The sequence below is a fragment of the Lycorma delicatula genome, chromosome 1 (genome assembly GCF_047948215.1).
Source record: "Lycorma delicatula isolate Av1 chromosome 1, ASM4794821v1, whole genome shotgun sequence".
NCBI lineage: Eukaryota > Metazoa > Arthropoda > Insecta > Hemiptera > Fulgoridae > Lycorma > Lycorma delicatula.
This window is the reverse complement of record NC_134455.1, coordinates 192,414,290-192,434,151: the sequence shown is the minus strand read 5'-3', so window position 1 is coordinate 192,434,151 and position 19,862 is coordinate 192,414,290. Positions and strand designations below refer to the sequence as shown.

At 33.5% G+C, this 19,862-nt stretch overlaps 1 protein-coding gene across 2 annotated transcripts in view; it reads right to left on the bottom strand.

Annotated features, from left to right (window-relative positions):
• Positions 1–19,862, bottom strand: part of NKCC (sodium potassium chloride cotransporter) — a 143,086-nt gene that overhangs the window by 23,670 nt on the left and 99,554 nt on the right. For both annotated transcript variants that reach the window (XM_075369427.1, XM_075369417.1), the window contains 3 exons: positions 17,219–17,430; positions 6,931–7,172; positions 4,991–5,208 (listed from right to left, as the gene is read on the bottom strand). In XM_075369427.1, coding sequence (XP_075225542.1) covers positions 4,991–5,208; positions 6,931–7,172; positions 17,219–17,430 — 672 coding nt within the window. The remainder of the gene's footprint in view (positions 1–4,990; positions 5,209–6,930; positions 7,173–17,218; positions 17,431–19,862) is intronic.

Sequence of the window (19,862 nt, the reverse complement as noted above, 5' to 3'; positions counted from 1 at the left end):
TTTTTATTTCTTTCTATCCTCTTACTTAAAAACTGTTGTAAAGTAAATGTATTATTTATACATGATATTCCGCCATAAAACTGCACTGCTCCTCTTCAATTTACACCTTCCTCTAGATTCTTCCCTTTATTATATGGCCATACAACCTTCCAATAAAGAGGAAGTAACACTAATTCCACGATAATTACAATTAGTTCTTGCTCCTTTTTTATGTAATGAACTAATATAAACCATTTTCGATTCATCTGTGTATCTTAGTATCTTCCAACAGATACCTGTTAAAAATTCTTTCAAATATACCAAACACACGATCCAGAAGTTCCTGGGACCCAGCGATTTTTCACCTTTACTCACTCTCAGTGCATCACAAATTTCCTTCTTCAGTGCTACCCATGATTTCATCCCTTCTTTCTCTTACTTCTATTTCCAAGCTACCCATGAATTCCATTCAATTTTTGGTAACATATTTCTTAATGCATATTCCAGACATAATTTAATTATTTCCACACTCCCACTATATTGTTCATCTTTCCTTAAATTTCTGATCGCTCCCCATACTTTTCTTGTCCTCAATCCCCTAATGTTTGGATCAATCTCTTCACACCGCCTACGGTAAGATTCATTCTTTCCTTTCTTCACTGCCACTTTGACATCTCTGGAACATCTCATATATTCCTATCCTTTACATCTCTAGTCCTCAGCCACCTCAGATAAAGCCTCCTCTTCTTTGCTACCATCTCCTGAATCTCTCATTTTACCAAAACTCTATCCTCACTGGCTTCTTCATCTCTCCCAGAGCTTCACTGGCTTCTTCATGTATATACCCTTTCACATGATTGTACACCTCAATATCTTCATCAAGCTTCACCTCTATTTTATTGACAATCTCAACTTGTACAAAAGTTTAACTGAATTTTAGTTCAGAAGACCTATATCATATTTTTTTTTATTCCTAACTGTTTATCTGTCCCATTCCTATCATTTTTACTCTATCTTTTAAGCTTAAACAAGATCCTACTCTTCAGTATTATGTGATTTGTCCCATATTCAGCATCTCTACAAACTTGCACATCTGATACTTGTTACTGAGACTTCTACCCTTGAATTAAGTAATCAATCACTCATCTTAAATTCCTAGTAGATTATGTCCAAGTATATCAGTGAATATCTTTATGTCAAAAAAGCCATTCATATTACGTAACTGATAAACTCAGCTAGAGTGGTAGAAGAGCTAATTGAGTTGGAGAGGAAAGGAGGCAGGCCATCAAGATGCGGCCTGCTCATTCAAGTACACAGATGGCTTCTCTGACGGTTCCTAGTGGAGAGGCTGAAAAGATAATTCAAAGGGCGTCTCCAGATTGGGCTGGTATCTTGCAGTGTGGACCTGGCTGTGGTGCTACTGCTGCTGGGATTTGGACCGTAAGGTGGCATCATGTAAGGGACCAGATAGGTCCAAGAAATGTTTTCAGTGCGGCAAGGATGGACACATCAAGGCTGGTTTGTCGCAAAAGAGTTGTTTGTAGAAGGTGTGGTGCAGAGGGCCATTACGAACATAGCAGACAATGTGCTACAAATTAAAGATAACACAGCTAAATGTAAATAGGTGTAGTTGCTCCCATAACCTCCTGTGGGCTATTACCAGGGAGGTTGCGGGAGACGTTATGGTGGTTGCTGAGCCAAATTGGGCTGTGGTTTCGGAGGCTGGCTAGACCAGGGATACTGGAGATAGTGCAGCGATAATGGTGGTGAGGCCAGGACTGTCTATTACCTGACAGGGCCGCGGTGATGGCTTTGTGTGGGTTTGCGTTGGGGGGGAGGGGTGGTTTTCAGTTGCTACATCTCACCTAATAGCGACATGGATCGCTACAGTAAGTTTTTGGATGACTTGGCAGTGGCTATGAGGGTACACACAGGTGCAGTAGTTTTGCTTGGAGACTTTAATGCTAAGAGCCCGGAGTTAGGGGGAGGGACACTAAATGAGCATAGGCGGCTCATTTAGTCAGGCGGAGTTTTAATAGCATCGTTGAGTATGGTGTGACTCAACAAGTTGGAGGTACCTAACTTTTCAAGTGGATCAATGGAATCCGTCCTCGACCTGGCGTTCGTTACGGACGTGATGGCGGGTTCTTGAGGAGGAGACTATTAGCAACCACCAATGTATTGATGTGGTAGTTGGACATAGAGAGATACGTCAAGAAAGTCGAGCTGGGCAACGGATGTTTGGGCTCTCGTATTTTCAGCGGTTACAGACGGCGTATATAGAGTCATTGGCGCAGGCACGACAAGAGAACGGGGAGGAGGTTGATATCGACGAAGTCATCCAGGATTATTGCACTTCGGTCTTAAAAAGAAGAAAGGTGCGGTCACATCCTGTGCGGATATATTGGTGGTCGTCCGACCACCAATATATCCCATATTTTCCCAGATATGGGAAAATATGGGAGTAATATTTATCTACCCTAAAAAGGGTAGATAATGTTATTTTATTTTCATAAATGCTTACTTGTTTTGAATGTACAATGTGTCTTTATGCAGTCAGTTTTAGATTGGTACTATGACACAAAATTTTTTTTCATCACATACTAAAATTATGTTTTGACATAAATTATTTACTCATTCATTGAATACTGTAATAAAATAATATAATGCTTAAAAATTAAAATTACTGAACTATAACAAATTACTCACAAAAACTAGCCAAGGGCATTCATAACACTATTAAAAACAGATCATTACTTAACTAAAGATATTTCATCTAGACAATACACAAAACAAGTTACTAACGAATTTAAAAAAGTATATTTCACAATACTTCATTTTTGTATCCTTTGTTAGAATAAATTTATACATTAGGATACAAGAAACAACTGTACGCTACATGAGTCAATTAAAGAATAACAACACACAATGAGAACTCATGACTGAAATTATAATCATATCACAAACATATTCATAATCATAATACAAACCTGGAAATTAATGGCTGAAGAAAAGCCATTTAATAATTTAATTAAATTAATTTAATTTAATTTTAATTAAATTTAACAATAAGAATTACTTCATATACAAGAACAAATAACATGTTCAACCTAGTTCATAAATAGGTTCAGTATTTCTAGTCTCCTGACTAAAAATATTTACATAAACAACAACATTTGACATTCCCCACATTATTCAAATAATGGTGTACATTATGCACTCATTTACATTTCACTGAAGAATGTGAATGTAATAAACAACTAACTAACTTGCTTCACCTCACCATATCCAAAATAGACATGTTATCCAGTCCAGTTGTGAAGAATTCATAGAACCCATTACAATCGATTCCCTTACCTACAACACATTTAATCATTCTCAGAAAAAAACGTACTATAGCTTGCTTACACATGTTACACTTTCTAATGGGCCTTTGTCAGCCAATAATCAACACAGGAACTAAATGCGATAAAACATCTGGCACAGGTAAATGGCTTATGTTTATCTCCTATATATATATATATATATATTTATATATATATGAAAATGAATGTTTGTTTGTCCCATATGCATTCCTATACCATTCATCCGATTCCAATGAAACTTTGATGAGTTATGCGCACACTCACGAAGATTTCTGAATTAGTTTGGACCCACTCTGTGGCACGGGAAATCAAGATATTTAAAAAAATTGTATTTATGGTCCAATTTGGTTCATATTCAGAATATGTGTTACTTACGTGGAAAGAAATATATCTGCAAAAAATGAACCTGCTAGATGGTGCTGGTGTTGAGATGTTTAGAAAAATTGTATTTGTGGACCGATTTGGATCATATTCAGAATATATATTAGTTACGTGAAAAGAAACATTTTTTGCAAAAACTATACTCGCTAGGTGGCGCCAGTGTCGAGATATTTATAAAACAAGCAAACAAATATATAAATAGACTTTCTTCTTATATATATATATATATATATATATATATATATATATATATATATATATATATATATATATATATATATATATATATATACATATATATAAAAGGTAATGTTCACATGTGTGTCTGTTATAGACTAAAAAACTACTGGACTGAATTACGCGCAGGTTTTTGCAAAATGGTCTGCGTTGTCCAGAGAAGGTTTAAAGCTATTGAAATCTTCGATCTGACCAGTAGAAAGAAAGTTAGGGGTACTTAGAACTGACTAGGTATTCAGAGAGTAGTTTGAATTAAATCTGATAGGTAGCGCTGTAATCAATTGGATTTATTTGCATACTGATTCTTATAAAGTGAAAGGTTAAATTTTGTGAAGTTCCATAATGTTTTGTAAGTTTCTCTTTTGATTATAAAGTTACTTTCCACCAACTACTGTGTTTAGAGAGTGATTTGAATTAAATCCAATAGGTGTACTTTTGTTTTGCCAATTAGATTTATTTTCATTCTGACTTTTATAAAGTTAAAGGTTAAATTTTGTGAAGCTTCGTAATGTTCAGTTTTTTAATGTTTTATCAAACTTTCAGTTGTGTTCATTTAATCTATATATATATATATATATATATATACACTCAAATCTAGCAACAGCAAAGCATTGTCGGGTCTACTGGTTCCATATAAAATTCAGAACAAAATCACACTCTCCTAATGACAAACATTTACTTGGGTCATGTTTTTTTCAAAGACAAATAGTTTCACACAATATGTAATACTGTTAGAATAATATTTACACATCAAGTTCATTTAGTATGAAATACAAACCATTCTCCAAACCTATTGGCTTGGACTGATATTCATCTCTAACAAGTTGTTATAATAGGTTTATATGAAGCTGCTGAACCCTTGTTCAATTTCAGCTGAAATTTTTCTAGTGTACATTTGAAATCATAAAATGAAATACTTCCGTGTTTTGAAATACTGTTTTTGGAGTTCAAATATAAGTTTAAGAAATCAATTTGAAAATAACAGATAATATAAAAATTTAACATGTTCCAATGCATTAAGTTCATACCAGATATAGTGAGAGAAGTTTGTGATAAAACATTCTGTTGTAAGGTGAAACTGAGATTAGAGTCATTATGTACCATCCCACAACTACGATCCACAGTGCCTGGTAAATCATATGTTGATCCACTCTCTTCATTATCTAGATCTCCCACAGGAAATGATATATCAAGACCATCTGGCATTCGAAGGATAATCACAGCAAGTCGATTCTCAAATGCATCACTATAACAAAGGTCAGTGAGAACTTCCTAGCAGAAAATATGTATTTTAAAACAATAATATTTTAAATATGATAATTCTTTAACTTGTTTTCTAGTTACATTATGTTTTTCAATTAAGAACAAATTTCCGACTAAAATCAAACATTTTAGATAATAGGAATAATGTAACCTTAATCTAATTAAAGAGAGATTAAATTTAACATACTATTAATTATCAACAGCACTGTTTATGGTAATTAATAATGAAAATAAAATATTTTAATGAAAAATAGAACTAAATTTACACTATCATCTTAATTTTACTAATATTATACTTTTAAATAGTTTTATTTGTTCTGCAAATGGAAGACCGAAGATAAAACAGGATACCACAATGAAAAGTATTTTACACTTACCAGCAAACAAAAGTAAAGGTTAAAATATAGCTCATACATTTAACAATGTTTAATAAAATGTAGTTATCAGGACAAAGTAAAAAAACATGTCATACGATCACCAAACACAATACTCCAGAAAATATATAACATTACAGTTCTAATTTAAAAAGTTCTACATTGTATGAATAAGATGCAGCTTCAAACAGAAACACTGTTAATGAATAAAAATCTTATGAAATAGTATCATGAACATATTATAAAATCACCAACATTAACAACAACCTAGATAATGTGTGTGTGTGTGTGTGTGTGTGTGTGTGTGTGTGTGTGTGTGTGTGTGTCTGTATATATATATATATATATACGTATGTGTGATTATATATATATATATATATGTATGTGTTCTGCACATGTGTATATATATATATGTGTATATATATATATACACACGCGCGCACATACACATACACAAAACATAAAAATACAGAAAGATTCTTATATTCATATAACTTTTCAGTGTTGAGGAAAAGTGATAAAAGTTGGCAGCATGGTTTAGAGAATGGAATTCTAACAAATTTATGTGGGCACCCAAATTATTGTAGCAAACAATAAGTATATATTGAGAAGGGCAACATTTGAATTAGATTAGGTTGTATGATATTAATTTTGATATATAAATTATGCAATCAAAATCAGTGGTATTTCCAGGCTCCTTCTATTTTTTTTTAAATTCATTTTAAAGAAACATTAATTCAATTTGTCTATATTTTCAAGCTCTTTTGTTAAAAAATTTCAAATACTTCAAGTAGATTAAGTTATAAATTTTAAAGAGTTCATGGAGGATGTTTGCAACAATTTCCATGTCACTTTGAAAAAAGCATTAAAAAAAAGTTACTTTACTGAAATTTTATAAAATCTTGTTCATTTCTTTTGGCTGTATTGTGGGGAAATCTGAATGTTAACTTCCAAAATCTCAAGTCACATTCAGATGGCAGAAACAAGGATTCTGAACTCAGTAAAGCAGTAATTCGACAGAAGCAGTCTGAGAATAATGATATAAAAAGACAATTAAATATCTGATTTTAACAACAGAATCATAAAACAGGAATTCAGGAAGTTAAAATGTTTTTTTTGATAGTAAATCCCTAAAATTATTTTTAATTATAACATAAGTATTGGCCATTTAAATAACAAATAATACTACACAACAAAACAACATAGTAGTAACAAACCAAAATGTTTCACAACTGAAAATTCTATTAATAAAGAACAGTTTGAAACTAGCAATAGATTACTCTAACAAATTCACTTCAAACCAGTCATAAGTAGACACATCAGTAACTTACTGCATTACATTGAAGTATGCTTGGAGTTCTTCCCTAGTACAACTTGGCCAATTATTTTTATAACCAAGCATTAGAACATTAGGTCTCATCCTGCCTACACCAGCTGCTTGCATTACTCCACGAGCTCCTAATTCAAATTTGAGACCATCTAGTATTGTAAAAAAACTTTTAATCTTCCGCACTGAAAGCCATGACATGCCTTGTCTTGTTCTGGCCAATCTTGTTTTATGAGATAAACGAGCCTGTAAAAAGAAAAATTTAAGTAATCACAAATTTATTTTACCAAAACATAGGAGTTATTAAAAAAAGTTACTGTTCTAAATAAAACAGAAGGTTATAATTATTAAACATTTGATATTAAGCTTGCATAAAGTAATTATTAATTCATCCTTCGGGAGTAGTATTCATTCAAAGTTATTATTTCTTTTTATGATCTCTATGTTGATTACCTTTATTATATAAAGTTAATTAAAAAGGTACTTAAAAAAAACTTTCATATAATCACAGGAAATTATAATTATGATTTAATTCAAATGTTTGTTTAAATTTGGTTCACTTCATACCATGTGCCAATTTATGTGCTTATTTTTATTTTACTTTTTTTGTCTTATTCTTACTAGGTGTTTAGAGGGCAAAGTTGATGACCAACACTTTAGCTAGCCTGAGTTTTAATGCTCTGAGAGGTACCAGTAGATCTTTAGTGTTTTGACCTCCTTTTCGAAAAACTCCTGGCTAAATCATGAATTTCATTTGAATAATTCCCTTGAGATAGATTTTTTGATAAGGGATGTTTTTAAGGTAAAATTTTGAAATGTATTAAATGATTTATATCTGTGCCCCTGTTAAGCATTACTCTTTATTTAAATCTCTTTATAATATGACAGCCAGAATGTCATTTAGAACTATGCATAGAAAGATGCTATGCTTAGAACTATGCATAGAAAAATTAGAACTATGTATATAAAGTATACATGTGAGTGTATACTTATAGCATACCCTCACAAAAAATATATGAGGGCGAGTCAAAAGTATCTACACTTCTTCCAAAACATACTTTCAACATTGTCATACTGCCTTCTGTGCATGCCTGCTTAGAGTTGGTATGGCTACAGTCACATGTGCAAAATTGATCCCGATCGTGTCATTTGCCTTCTGACTATTGCAGTATAAATGTGTTCACTCCACTAACAGTTTGCACCAAGGAAAACAAACAGTGATCCAATTTCTGTGGTCGCAGGGTATGAAAGAGGATGAGATTCTTGTAGACTTTTATCACAATATGAGGGCAGTACTTTATCATGTAAAAGTGATTTTCATGGATCGAGAAGTTAAAAGGTTGCTGAACAAGTGTGATACATGAAGAGGGTACAAGACATCTGTTAACCTTTACCACAGACGACTAGATTCAGCAAGCTCAAGAGATGGTTGTGCCAAATAGGCAATTTACTGTTGGTAAGATAGCATCTTCTTTGAACAGTCATTGGTTCTGTCCATCAAATCATCCACAACAAGCTTGAACTCCATAGAGTCTGTTGCAGAAAGTTTTATTGTGTGATAATGTCTGCCTTTATGACAAATTTGTTGCAACACCAATCAAACCATAACAAGTTGAATTTTGGGGTATGGGAACACCTTCCCTACATCTCAGATATTGTTCCCTCCGACTTTCATCCATTTGGACTGCTAAAGAATACTTTCCAAGGTCATAGATTTTCCATAGACTTAGATGTGCAGAAGCAGTGCAAAAGGTGGCTTCATGACCAACCGAATATCTTCTTGGAAGGAAGCAAGCTTGAGGACCACTGGACCAAGTTCATTAACAAGGGAGGTGACTGTAGAAAAATAATGTATATATTGAATCCCTACCTTTCTGTAAATAAACTGTAGAATGAAAAGTGTATATAATTTTTGACTTGCCCTCATACATACTTTGTATACAAATAGAAATATGTGAGTCTGAGTGTGTTTATGTGCACATGCTCATATATACATACATATTAAGATTCTTGTGCAATGCAACAGACTGATGGATGTAACAAAAATGTAACTACTCATAAATTTTTTTCTAATACCTTTAAATTAATATTACAGGTTTACTGAAGAAACTCTTTTAAAGAGAAATAAGCATAAGATTAAAACTTTTTTTAAGTAATTTGTAATAAATATTAATACTTTCTGATAAAATTTATTAATGTTGCACCTACATTAATACAATATAAATGAACTGTTTAAGATGACACTTAATAAAAAAAATTTTACATTTAAAGATTATTATTATTATTATTATTATTATACAGAGCAAGCAACATATGGCTGAACCCATAATGAAACTGCTACCCAACACTATTTATGAAAGACTCTCACACAACTAGCGCAACTAGTGATGTATATGTTACCACTGATTGTTGCTGCCATTTGTGGTAGTTACTTGTCGCAGTATTGTGAGTGCAGTTGTGTTTGGGTAAAATCCAGGAGAGGATAGCTATAGTTGAGGCCTATATTCGTTCTGGAACGTTTGAAGAATCACATTGAGTATTCATAGAAAAATTTCCGAATGCCTGTATTCCAGCAAAGGGTAGCATAACACAATTTAGTTAAAAAATGGTGTACAAAATAGGCAATCTTCTGTTAGGACTCCATAGGCCATTGCCAGTATTGAAAGAATAATTACTACTAGTCTAAAAAAATCACTATGCAAGTTATCCCAACAATCTGGTGTTAAATACACACCTTGTCATAAAATTCTTCATAAATTAAAATTGAATCCATACCGCGTTACAACTGAATGAGACAGACAAACCGAAACGACTTGATTATTGCAACTGACTTCTCAAAAACATTGTTAGTGGACAAATAGAGTTGTCTACTTGCAACTTTTTCCTTTGGGGCTACTTAAAGGAGAGAGTTTATGTACCTAATCCCACAATATTGATGAACTGAAGGTGAACATTCAACACAAATGACAACAACATTTTGCATCAGACAACTCTCAATATGATCAGTCGAGCAAAAAAATACATCGATGCCCAGGATGTTCATTTTGAACATCTTTTGTTAACAACAAGGTAAATAAATGCAACTTTTAAATTATGTATTATGTTTTTCTTATTTAATTTATCCATGTCATTCGTAAAATTTCATTCCAACATAACTTACTGGTTCTGCAGTGGTTACGTTATGGGATCGGTTTTATGTTGCTTACTCTGTATAATTAAGATTATTATCTTAAATGTTTTTCAATGAATTTACCATCTTCAGAGAATTATATTATTGGACAAACAAATTTCAATAAACAGTCAAAATTTAATATAACATCAAATGATGAATAAAGGGGAGACTCAGACTTTTTAGAAAATGCAAAAACTGAACCACACTTAATTAATCAATTAGAATTAAATGATCTCATTACAATCTAAATTTATCCAAGATTCAAGCAGAAATTTTCACATCACAACTGAAAGGATGAGATCTTTTACAACACAATATTAAAATAAGTGCTTTCTGCATCAGGTAAATTAGAATGTGTGGATCTGAACGTTTCTTCTTCCAGGATGAGGACTTAGTTTACTGTAATGATGGGGAATCTTCACTAGAAGCTTTGGGATATATGCTCCATCCTGATGAACAGCATATTTTAACAGACTCTTCAAAGCATAATTTGAAAGTAGTCATTCTTCACGTTGGAAATAATATTCCATAATCCTTTTAAATCATGCAGTTCACATGAAAGGGTCAAATGAAATAATGAAACTTGTGTTGGATATGATTCAGTATGGGAAACATTTATGGCGTATTTGCAGAAACCTGAAAGTGACGGCACTGTTAGTCACTAAATTTTGTTTCTTCTTGTGTTAATGGGACAGCAGAGATAGGAAGAATTATTATGTTAAAAAAGAGTGGCCAAAAAGAAACACTGACTGAAAGGGAAAAGAACATTGTGAGACCATTACTAATAAAATCTGGAAAAGTTTATCTTCTACCACTACACTTGTTAAAAATCTTTAACAAGATTTTTGTAAAAATCTTGTTAAAGTAATGGTGGGACTGGATTTCACTTTCTAAAATCAAGTTCCCTAATTAGTGATCCTGAGATAAAGAAAGGTGCATTTGTTACACCATAAATAAAAAAACTAATGAATAACACTGAATTTGAAGACAGTTTAAATGACTGTGAGGTTACTGGGAGGAAATCATTAAAAATTTGTAAACAACTTTCTTGGAAATCATAATGCAGATAACTACAAAGATCTTATAACTGAGCTTTAAAAACTATAAAGCACTTGAATGTAATATGTCACTAAAGATTTACTTCTTGGATTCTCATTTGGATTTTTTCCCTATAAATCTTGGCGCTGTGTGTGACAAACATGGAGAATGCTTTCACTAGGAAATACCCACCATTGAAACATGCTACCAGGAAAAATGGAACACAAGAATGCTGGTTAACTACTGCTGGAATCTCAAGATTAATGTACCTACAGCAAACTAAACCATAAAATCCAAAAGGAGCAGATTTTAGGCATGTATAATACAGAGTGAACATAAATTATTCAGTACATTTTAGCGGGGTTAATAAAAAATGAAAAAAGCGATGTAGCACGCATTAATTTTTTCAAACATTAGTGAATTAACATGCTGGCGTGATGTTACAACAGGGGAGATCATCAGTTGATCATGGCTATCATGCAAGAGAAACTAATGTGCGCTAATGTGTATACTGTGGTTTCGTGAAAGTGGATTTGTTATTACTGTTTATAAGCATTTCCATTTAGAGTACGGTGATCTTCCTAATAAAAATTATATTAAACATGGTATTGCAGTTTAAGGATATGAGAAGCGTAGTATATAAAAAAGGTGCTAGCAGATCTGCCGTCTACAAGGAAATTGTATATTGAAGAGAAATTTTTCAGTGAAGCCCAGGTAAATCAACTTGTGGTGCAAATTTAAAACTTGGAATACCACAATCAACAATGGTAAATATTCTACACAAACAACTAAAAGTTCATGTATTCAGAATTCAGTTGGTGCATGTAAATGAAGATGATGATTTTAAACATTATTATAAACTATTAACATTATTATACCATAGTGAAATAATACCATTACAAAAAGTAATAATTACAAATAAACCTTTGCCCTGATAAAAAGAAACGACTTACATATTTGTAATCAGCAGCAAATTACAACCATACCATACCATACCATTACAATTTTACCATTAACACTTTTGATACAATCTTTAAATCTTTAAACAATCTTCTCTGATAAAGCTACTTTCCATGTTTCAGGTCACGTTACCATCATAATTGTTGGATTTGTGGTAGTGAGAGCCCTCATGTTGTTCGACAAACACAATGTGCTGGCTCAAAAATTAATATATTGTGGACATTGACTGCTTATGAAGTAATCAGACCATTCTTCTCGCTGAGCCAACAGTTGCTAGTTCTAGTTATTTAGACATGTTGCAGGAGTATGTAGTAGCACAAATTGAACAACAGCAACCCAACATTTACTCACAAGACGGTGAGCTACCACTGTGGGGTTTTCATGTTAGGACTACCTACGTAGATGAAAAATTTGCATACATTGGATTGGATGTAATGGACCAAATCCCTAACCACCTTGATCCCCTTTACTTACACCACTCGATTTCTTTCTTTGGGGTTTGACAAAGACAGGGTATACACAATGAAGGTTGTCAACATCAAAAAGAAAAATCAAAGGTGGTAATTATAGGAACAACTCCAGATATTCTTTGCAATGTGTGGTGTGAAATTCAGTATCTTAAAATTGAAGACATTTTACTTTTCACAAAAGGTGCTCATTTGGAACTTGTTTGAAGTTAATAAGTGTTGTAAACAAAAATGTTTAAAAGTCCCTGTTCAACAATAAAACATTCACGTAAGTAGATTAATTTGTTATTTTTTTATTAAAACCTAATATGTGCTGAATAATTTATGATCATTCTATATTGTTGTATGACCATCCCAATACTTTTATCTTACAACAAAAAGTAATAATTACAAATAAACCTTTGCCCTGATAAAAAGAAACGACTTACATATTTGTAATCAGCAGCAAATCTATTATAAGATTCAAACTATTAACATTATTATAACAAGCAAAAAGAAAAATTTTGTTGTCAAGTGTAATAAGACTGTTTTAACCATGATGGCCATGAGGATAGTGAAATAATATAAAATTTACTATAAAAGCTATTTATCAGTGCTACCAACTTAAGTAAATATCATTATTACAAGTAATATGAGGGTTCATAAATTTATGTATATATTTTTTTAAAAGTACTCTACTTCATTATTATTTTTTTTTTTCTGAATTTTTATGGTCATCGACTGCTAAGGTCATTAGCCCTCGTCACAATCTTTAAAAGAAACTACTATCACCATCTGGATCGTCATATGTAAGGGTGTAAAGGGCCCTTACATTTTATTTAAAAGCACAAACTACACAAAACATTTAAGACATAAAGACAAGGACAATCACAAAACACTTATCGGGTGTAAAGGGCCCCAATATTAAAATTTGAGATAGGTTCCCAAAAGACCATTAAATTAAAATTAAAACTTATCCTACCATATCTTTCTTTCTTTCTTCTACGAGTCTCATTTATAGTTTGTTTAAGCACCCTCGGGGCGACCAGAACCGCCGTTGAGCAGTATATCAGTCGCGCCAGGGTGCCGTGGCAGTTGAATCCTTCTTATAAACAGGCTATAGGCATGCACAGCGTACACCCACAGCCTCACACGCCCTCAATCCACCCTTGAGGGTCCCCCATGCCATCATCGGACACACCCCGACTCAATGCTCTTGAATGCAGGTGAGCCAAAATGGCCTAGGCAAGAGGGCTACCTCCCGTCACTATACGTGCCACGTTTCGAGACTCACTTATGTATATATGCATACATTTAAAATTAAAATTAAACTTATCAATACCATTTTTTCTTTATATATATATATATATATATAAGCTACCGCTTAGAGTTTCTTTTGTCACAGCTTTAAACTTTCATTTTTATAGACTTTTAAGAAGTCCACTGGCGTGTAAAAATGCAACTATATTTTCTTAATTTCCATTATCCAGATCAGCAGTAATATTATTTCTAAAACGCAACCTCTTTCTGAAGTCCTCATATATGGTACACTCTTCTATAAGATGCTTGATTGTCAGTGTTTTATTACAAACACCGCACATTGGTCTCACTTCGCCGGTTAACAAATATAAATTTGTTAATCGCGTATGACCGATTCTAAGTCTGGTCACCGCTACTTGTTCACGGCGAGTCAACTTATAGTCGCTTTTCCATTTATAAGGAGAAGATTTTATTGTGTTTAATTTTGTATTTAATCTCCTCCATTCAGCATTCCACTTGTTTTTTACTATGTTTGTTAGACGGTTTTTAACATCTGCCACTCTTACAGGAAATGCATCCAAAACATCGCAGACTGTTGCCTTTCTGGCAGCTTCGTCGGCGATCTCATTACCTGTAATACCAGCATGCCCCGGAGTCCATACAAATACGCATCGCTGTCCTCGTTGTTTTAGTACGTATAAAATGGACAGGATGTTTGCAATTAGGACATCCTTAATGTTCTTGTTCCGAATTGCGACGAGTGCACTTAATGAATCGGAACATATTAGCACTCTCTCTTCGCAATAGTGTTCAGTGTAGCGAAGAGCTTGCTGAATTGCAGTGAGTTCTGCCGTGTAGACACTGGCCACATCTCGCAGTCTCCAAAAGTGGGCTTCTTCATTTACATATATCGAGCATCCAACACCATGTTCGGTTTTAGAACCGTCAGTATAAATTTTAATATGTTCTTCGTAACTACTGACGGTTGCCAAAAATTCCTGCTGGATGATCACTGCTGGTTTATTTTTTATTTCTCCTTGAGAGAGATCCAAACTTGTATTAACCGCTGGCAAGAGCCATGGCGGTATTTCTCTAGTAGAAATTGCCAATGTATCTGGAATGGCAACTTCATATTTATTTCTTAATTCGTGGTACCTAATTCCGGCTGGTCTGGAATAGGTAGCACGACGTTCGTATAATGCAGCCTTGGGATGATTCGTAAACAATTTATTATTTATATGAGCAGGGAAAGCCCATATATTTGCTGCATATCTTAACAAGAGGATCTCTCTTCTATAATGTAGTGGCATTATTCCGGCTTCAGACATCAGACTAGCCGCCGGACTTGTGCGGAAAGCACCTGTTGCGTATCTTATTCCGCTATTATGAACTACATCTAACTTTCTTAAGTGCGACTTTCTAGCGGATGAATATACGATACATCCGTAGTCTGGTTTAGATTGAACCAATGCTTTATACAATCTCAATAATGTCTCTTTTTCTGAGTCCCAATTTAAGTTCGATAAACATTTTATAATGTTTAGGGCTCTTTTGCATCTATCACTCAAGTCCTTTATATGTAATCCCCATGTAAGGGATTTATCCAATACTAGTCCTAAATACCTTACGCTGTCTTTATATTGTATTGGATTACCATCAATTGTCAACGCAGGACTTTGATGAGGAATTCTCTTCCTACAAAAGTGTACACAGCACGTTTTTTCTGGTGAGAATTGGAATCCATTATTCTTTGCAACTTCATTTAGAGCACTGATCGCTCGTTGCAATTTGTACCTCACCATAGCAGTCTTGTTGCTGGCATATACGATTGCCAGATCATCAACATAGACGCTTTTGCTGATTTCTACTGGAATGGCTAATATCAATTTATTAATGGCAATGGTAAACAAGGTACCGCTCAACGGGAACCTTGCGGTATGCCATTTTCCAAGATTCTTTCACATGAATATTTATTGTTGACGCGTACTTGGAAGGTACGGTCATTCATGTAGTTGCTGAGCAATATAGGCAGATTGCCACGAATGCCCCATTCATGTATCTGGAGCATTATACCATGACGCCAGGTCATATCAAAAGCCTTCTGAAGATCAAAGAAGACTCCGACACAATGTTTCCTTTTAATAAAGCTGTTATATATAATGTCCTCTAAGCTGATCATTTGATCAGTGGTAGAATGGTACTGCCGAAAACCTGCTTGATACGGTGATATCAGGTTTTCTTTTTCCAAAACCCAGACGAGTCGATTATTAATCATTTTTTCCAATATTTTCCCCATAGCACACGTCAGAGAAATAGGACGGTAGCTATTGGGGTCTGTTAAATTTTTATTTTTCTTTGGTACTGGAACAACATGAGCTTTTTTCCACTGCTGCGGGTACGTTCCATCCCGCCATATTTTATTATAAAGTTCTAATAATCTACGCTTTGCAGTGGTATTCAGCTGCCTGATCATATCATAGTGGATTTCATCCGGACCAGCAGCTGTGTTACCTGATTTTTCCAACGCTTTCGCGAATTCTTCCATTTTAAATGGTACATTATATGAGTAATTATACTCAGTTCTAAAATTTAGTAGACCTTCGAGTTCTTCTTTTTTGGTTCGAAAACCTTCCTCGTAGTTGGCCGTTTTGCTGGCCTTTTCGAAGTGATTGGATAACAGCTCTGCAATTTCATATGGAGTATCTTTTATTTCATCTTCATCTTGAAGGCTAGTTATGGGAGCAAAATCATTACGCCCACAAATCGCCTTCACTTTCCACCAAACATCTGATGCACTAGTAGTTTTGTCGATGGATGACACGTATTGCTGCCAGGATCATTTTTTCGAATCTATCATAAGACGTTTTGCATACGCCCTGTATTTCTTAAAGGCAACAAGATTTTCTATACTAGGACGCTTCTTAAAGGCGTTATACGCCCTTTTCTTTCTTTTTATAGCTTCACTTATTTCATCGTTCCACCATGGAACGGGTTTCTTTGTAAGTTTCCCAGATGTTTTGGGAATATATCTCGATGCCGACTGAATTATTGCATTTGTTATGGCGTCGACATCGTCTCCGATAACTCCAGTTGTTTCTGGGAGTATCGTTCTAGCTGTGAAGCTCGTCCAGTCTGCCTTATCAAATAACCATCTTTTAGAGATGGGATATGTTTTTCTTGTAACATCAGTTACAATTTGCACCGGGAAATGATCGCCTCCATGCAGATCGTCTATGATCTAATTTCCTACATAAAATAAGTAGTAGTACAGAAAATATAAAAGGAAAGTATTGGTATGGATAAACATTACATAACAACACTCAAGGTTAATGGGACTAGGTGTTGATTAAAAAAGAAAACTAAGTTTCAAAATGTAGAAGAAAGGCTTCAGAAGATTGCATTTTCAACAGACTAACCTGACATATTTCTGCGCAAACCATCAGGGAGTTATTTTTAGTTATAAGATAAGCCAAATCAATGAGTGCTGGGCGGTTTTGTGGTTGACCTGATAGTACAAGCAACTGTGGTTGATAGTTCTTAACATGTTCTGTACTGTTTGCAAGTTTGTATGCAGTCATAAGTGCAGTTTTATAAGTCTGTGCTTGAGTTGATGAGCCCCAGTTAACCTCTAAAAAAATTAGAAAGCATAAACAGTTAATCTTAAAAATAATGAATAGCTTAATTCTAATATTAGAAAAAATATTTTTTAAAATAGATGTATCAACTAATAAATTTGATTATTTTTTTATGTTCTACTTTTATTTAGTTTTTCAAAATTATTAATATTCAAAACATTAGACCATTCTCTTTGTTCTTATAATACTGCCCAACAAAGAATTTTTTTTAATGTTTCCTTGACTTCATGAGTCAAATCTTACTAATTTTGGGTTGAGAAAAACAAATATGACAAAGAAAAATTTTTATTAGCTCTAGTTTCTGTGGTATACAATAAGTGGAGGAAGTATTTTATTTTAACTGATTAAGAGAAAATGATACATTTTAATTAAATATACAAACAACAGAGAAAGTCTATTTGACATTTTTTTTAATGACAGTTACATTCTAAGAGTTCTTAATTGATGGAAGAACACCTGACAGTTGGTTGGGTCTGAAGAGAATCATGTGGTGGCTTCATGAGAACGTTGTCTTTTGGCTTTCCTCTTGTAAGTGAGTTCTGGAGCATCCCTACACACAGACTAGCAGTAATCTGCAAGCATTGCTTCATTCTAACGGCCCTGATATCTGTGTTCCATTACAGAAATATCCTGATGGAATCTTTCTCCATGTTCATCACTGATAACTCCACAACTAAGAGGGAAAAAGTCCAGGTGTGAGTGGAGTTGCATTCCTAAGAGTATAGCGATGACTTTTAGATTGTCACAGATTTTCTACTTGTGTTCAGCATATTTGATGTCTAGGAGAATTGCCATCTTTGCATCTCCTTCATGTGAACTGCATGACCAATGGGAATAGAAGGAAGACAGATGGTTGCCATTGTAAAATAATACATCTTTCAAACCAAGCTTGGAGGAGTCTATGAATGGTTTCCAATCGGTTTGATCATGATTCAAATTCAAACATTTTATCAAGCCATTAACATCGCAGCAAACAACAAGATTGGTTTTCTTCTCAAAAAAAGAGAGCAGATCCCTATGACCATATCTGTATTGCTGTATTGTGAGATCCTGACATCATGTTGGAAAACATTCTATTGCTGTAGCCTTGACCGAAGAAGTTCTACCTTCTCCTTCGACAAATCAAGGTCTCAAATGAGATCACTCAATTCCGCTTGACTCAGTCTGTACGGTTTATCATCTTTTTCCTCAAAATCAGAGTCATGGGATGTGGAAGGCTTGTTGGGTTCTATTGTTCCACACTGTCTTCATTTTCTACTTCACACTCATAATTTTGGGGTGGAATTGGAACTCATAAACTATCTGAATGTGGAATAGATTGAATAGCAGATGGAAAATTAGGGTATTGAACTGTTCTTCTTTTCTTCATTGACAATCCTGCCTTTATAGGTGGAGGCAAGCAGAAATAGCAGTTATCTGTATGGTTTGTAGACTCCTACCAAACCATAAGCACAGCAAAAGCCATAGATTGTTTTTTTATTTTTCAGCAATTCTCGTAGTATAACTGAACAAAAGTTGGAACATATATCTGGAGCCCATGACGAATCCTGGTTACCTACCTTCATATCAAACTAATGCTGATAGGCAATCTTCACAATAGGTGTCAGATTGCATTTCTGTGACGAAAATGTTATTTCACCAAAAATGTAACAAAAATTATTCACTGAATTTATACATTTTGTGGCAATTTGATTTAACAAAATTTTCAGTTCAAAAGCACTCGAAAATCATAAATTCTGCACTAATTACAACACAAGCAATATGTAACTCACAGTCACAGCAACAGTAATAATTTTTATAACCTACCAACAGCTAGAGAATGTTGTGTTTTGTCATTTAACAAGTGTGACAACTCCAAAAACAAAGTTACTCCCAAACTAAAAATGTAGATTGGGTAAAAAATGACATGTCATTGTATCTCCAGACCAAGAGCTAATCAATCATTTTTATGGTGATTTCTGAATTCAGCAGGTACAAATAAATAAGATTAAGCTATTTTTGAGCCCGAAACACTTTCATTGAATAAAAAATTACTCGTACATAGTTAAAATTAGTATTATTATTTTTATCATGGTTATTAATATAATACTTTTTTAATAAATATTATACATTACAATACTACTCTATAAGAGGCAGTTATATTTTATTGATAAGTAGTAATCATTTGTTACATGTTATTTTAATATTATAAGTTCAAAGTATTCTAAATTAATATTAATTCTGACAAAAATATAATTTGTATCAATACATTTTTTATTATAAATTATCACAGTTTAATTATTTATATAACAGAAAAATTTATTTGCAAGAATTTAATTAATCTAATTACAAATATCAACATCATTATTTTTTTAACTTAAAATATCAGTGTTGATAACATGTCTTAAGATCACTATATTGTTTTGCCATAGAAAGATCAGCTTAT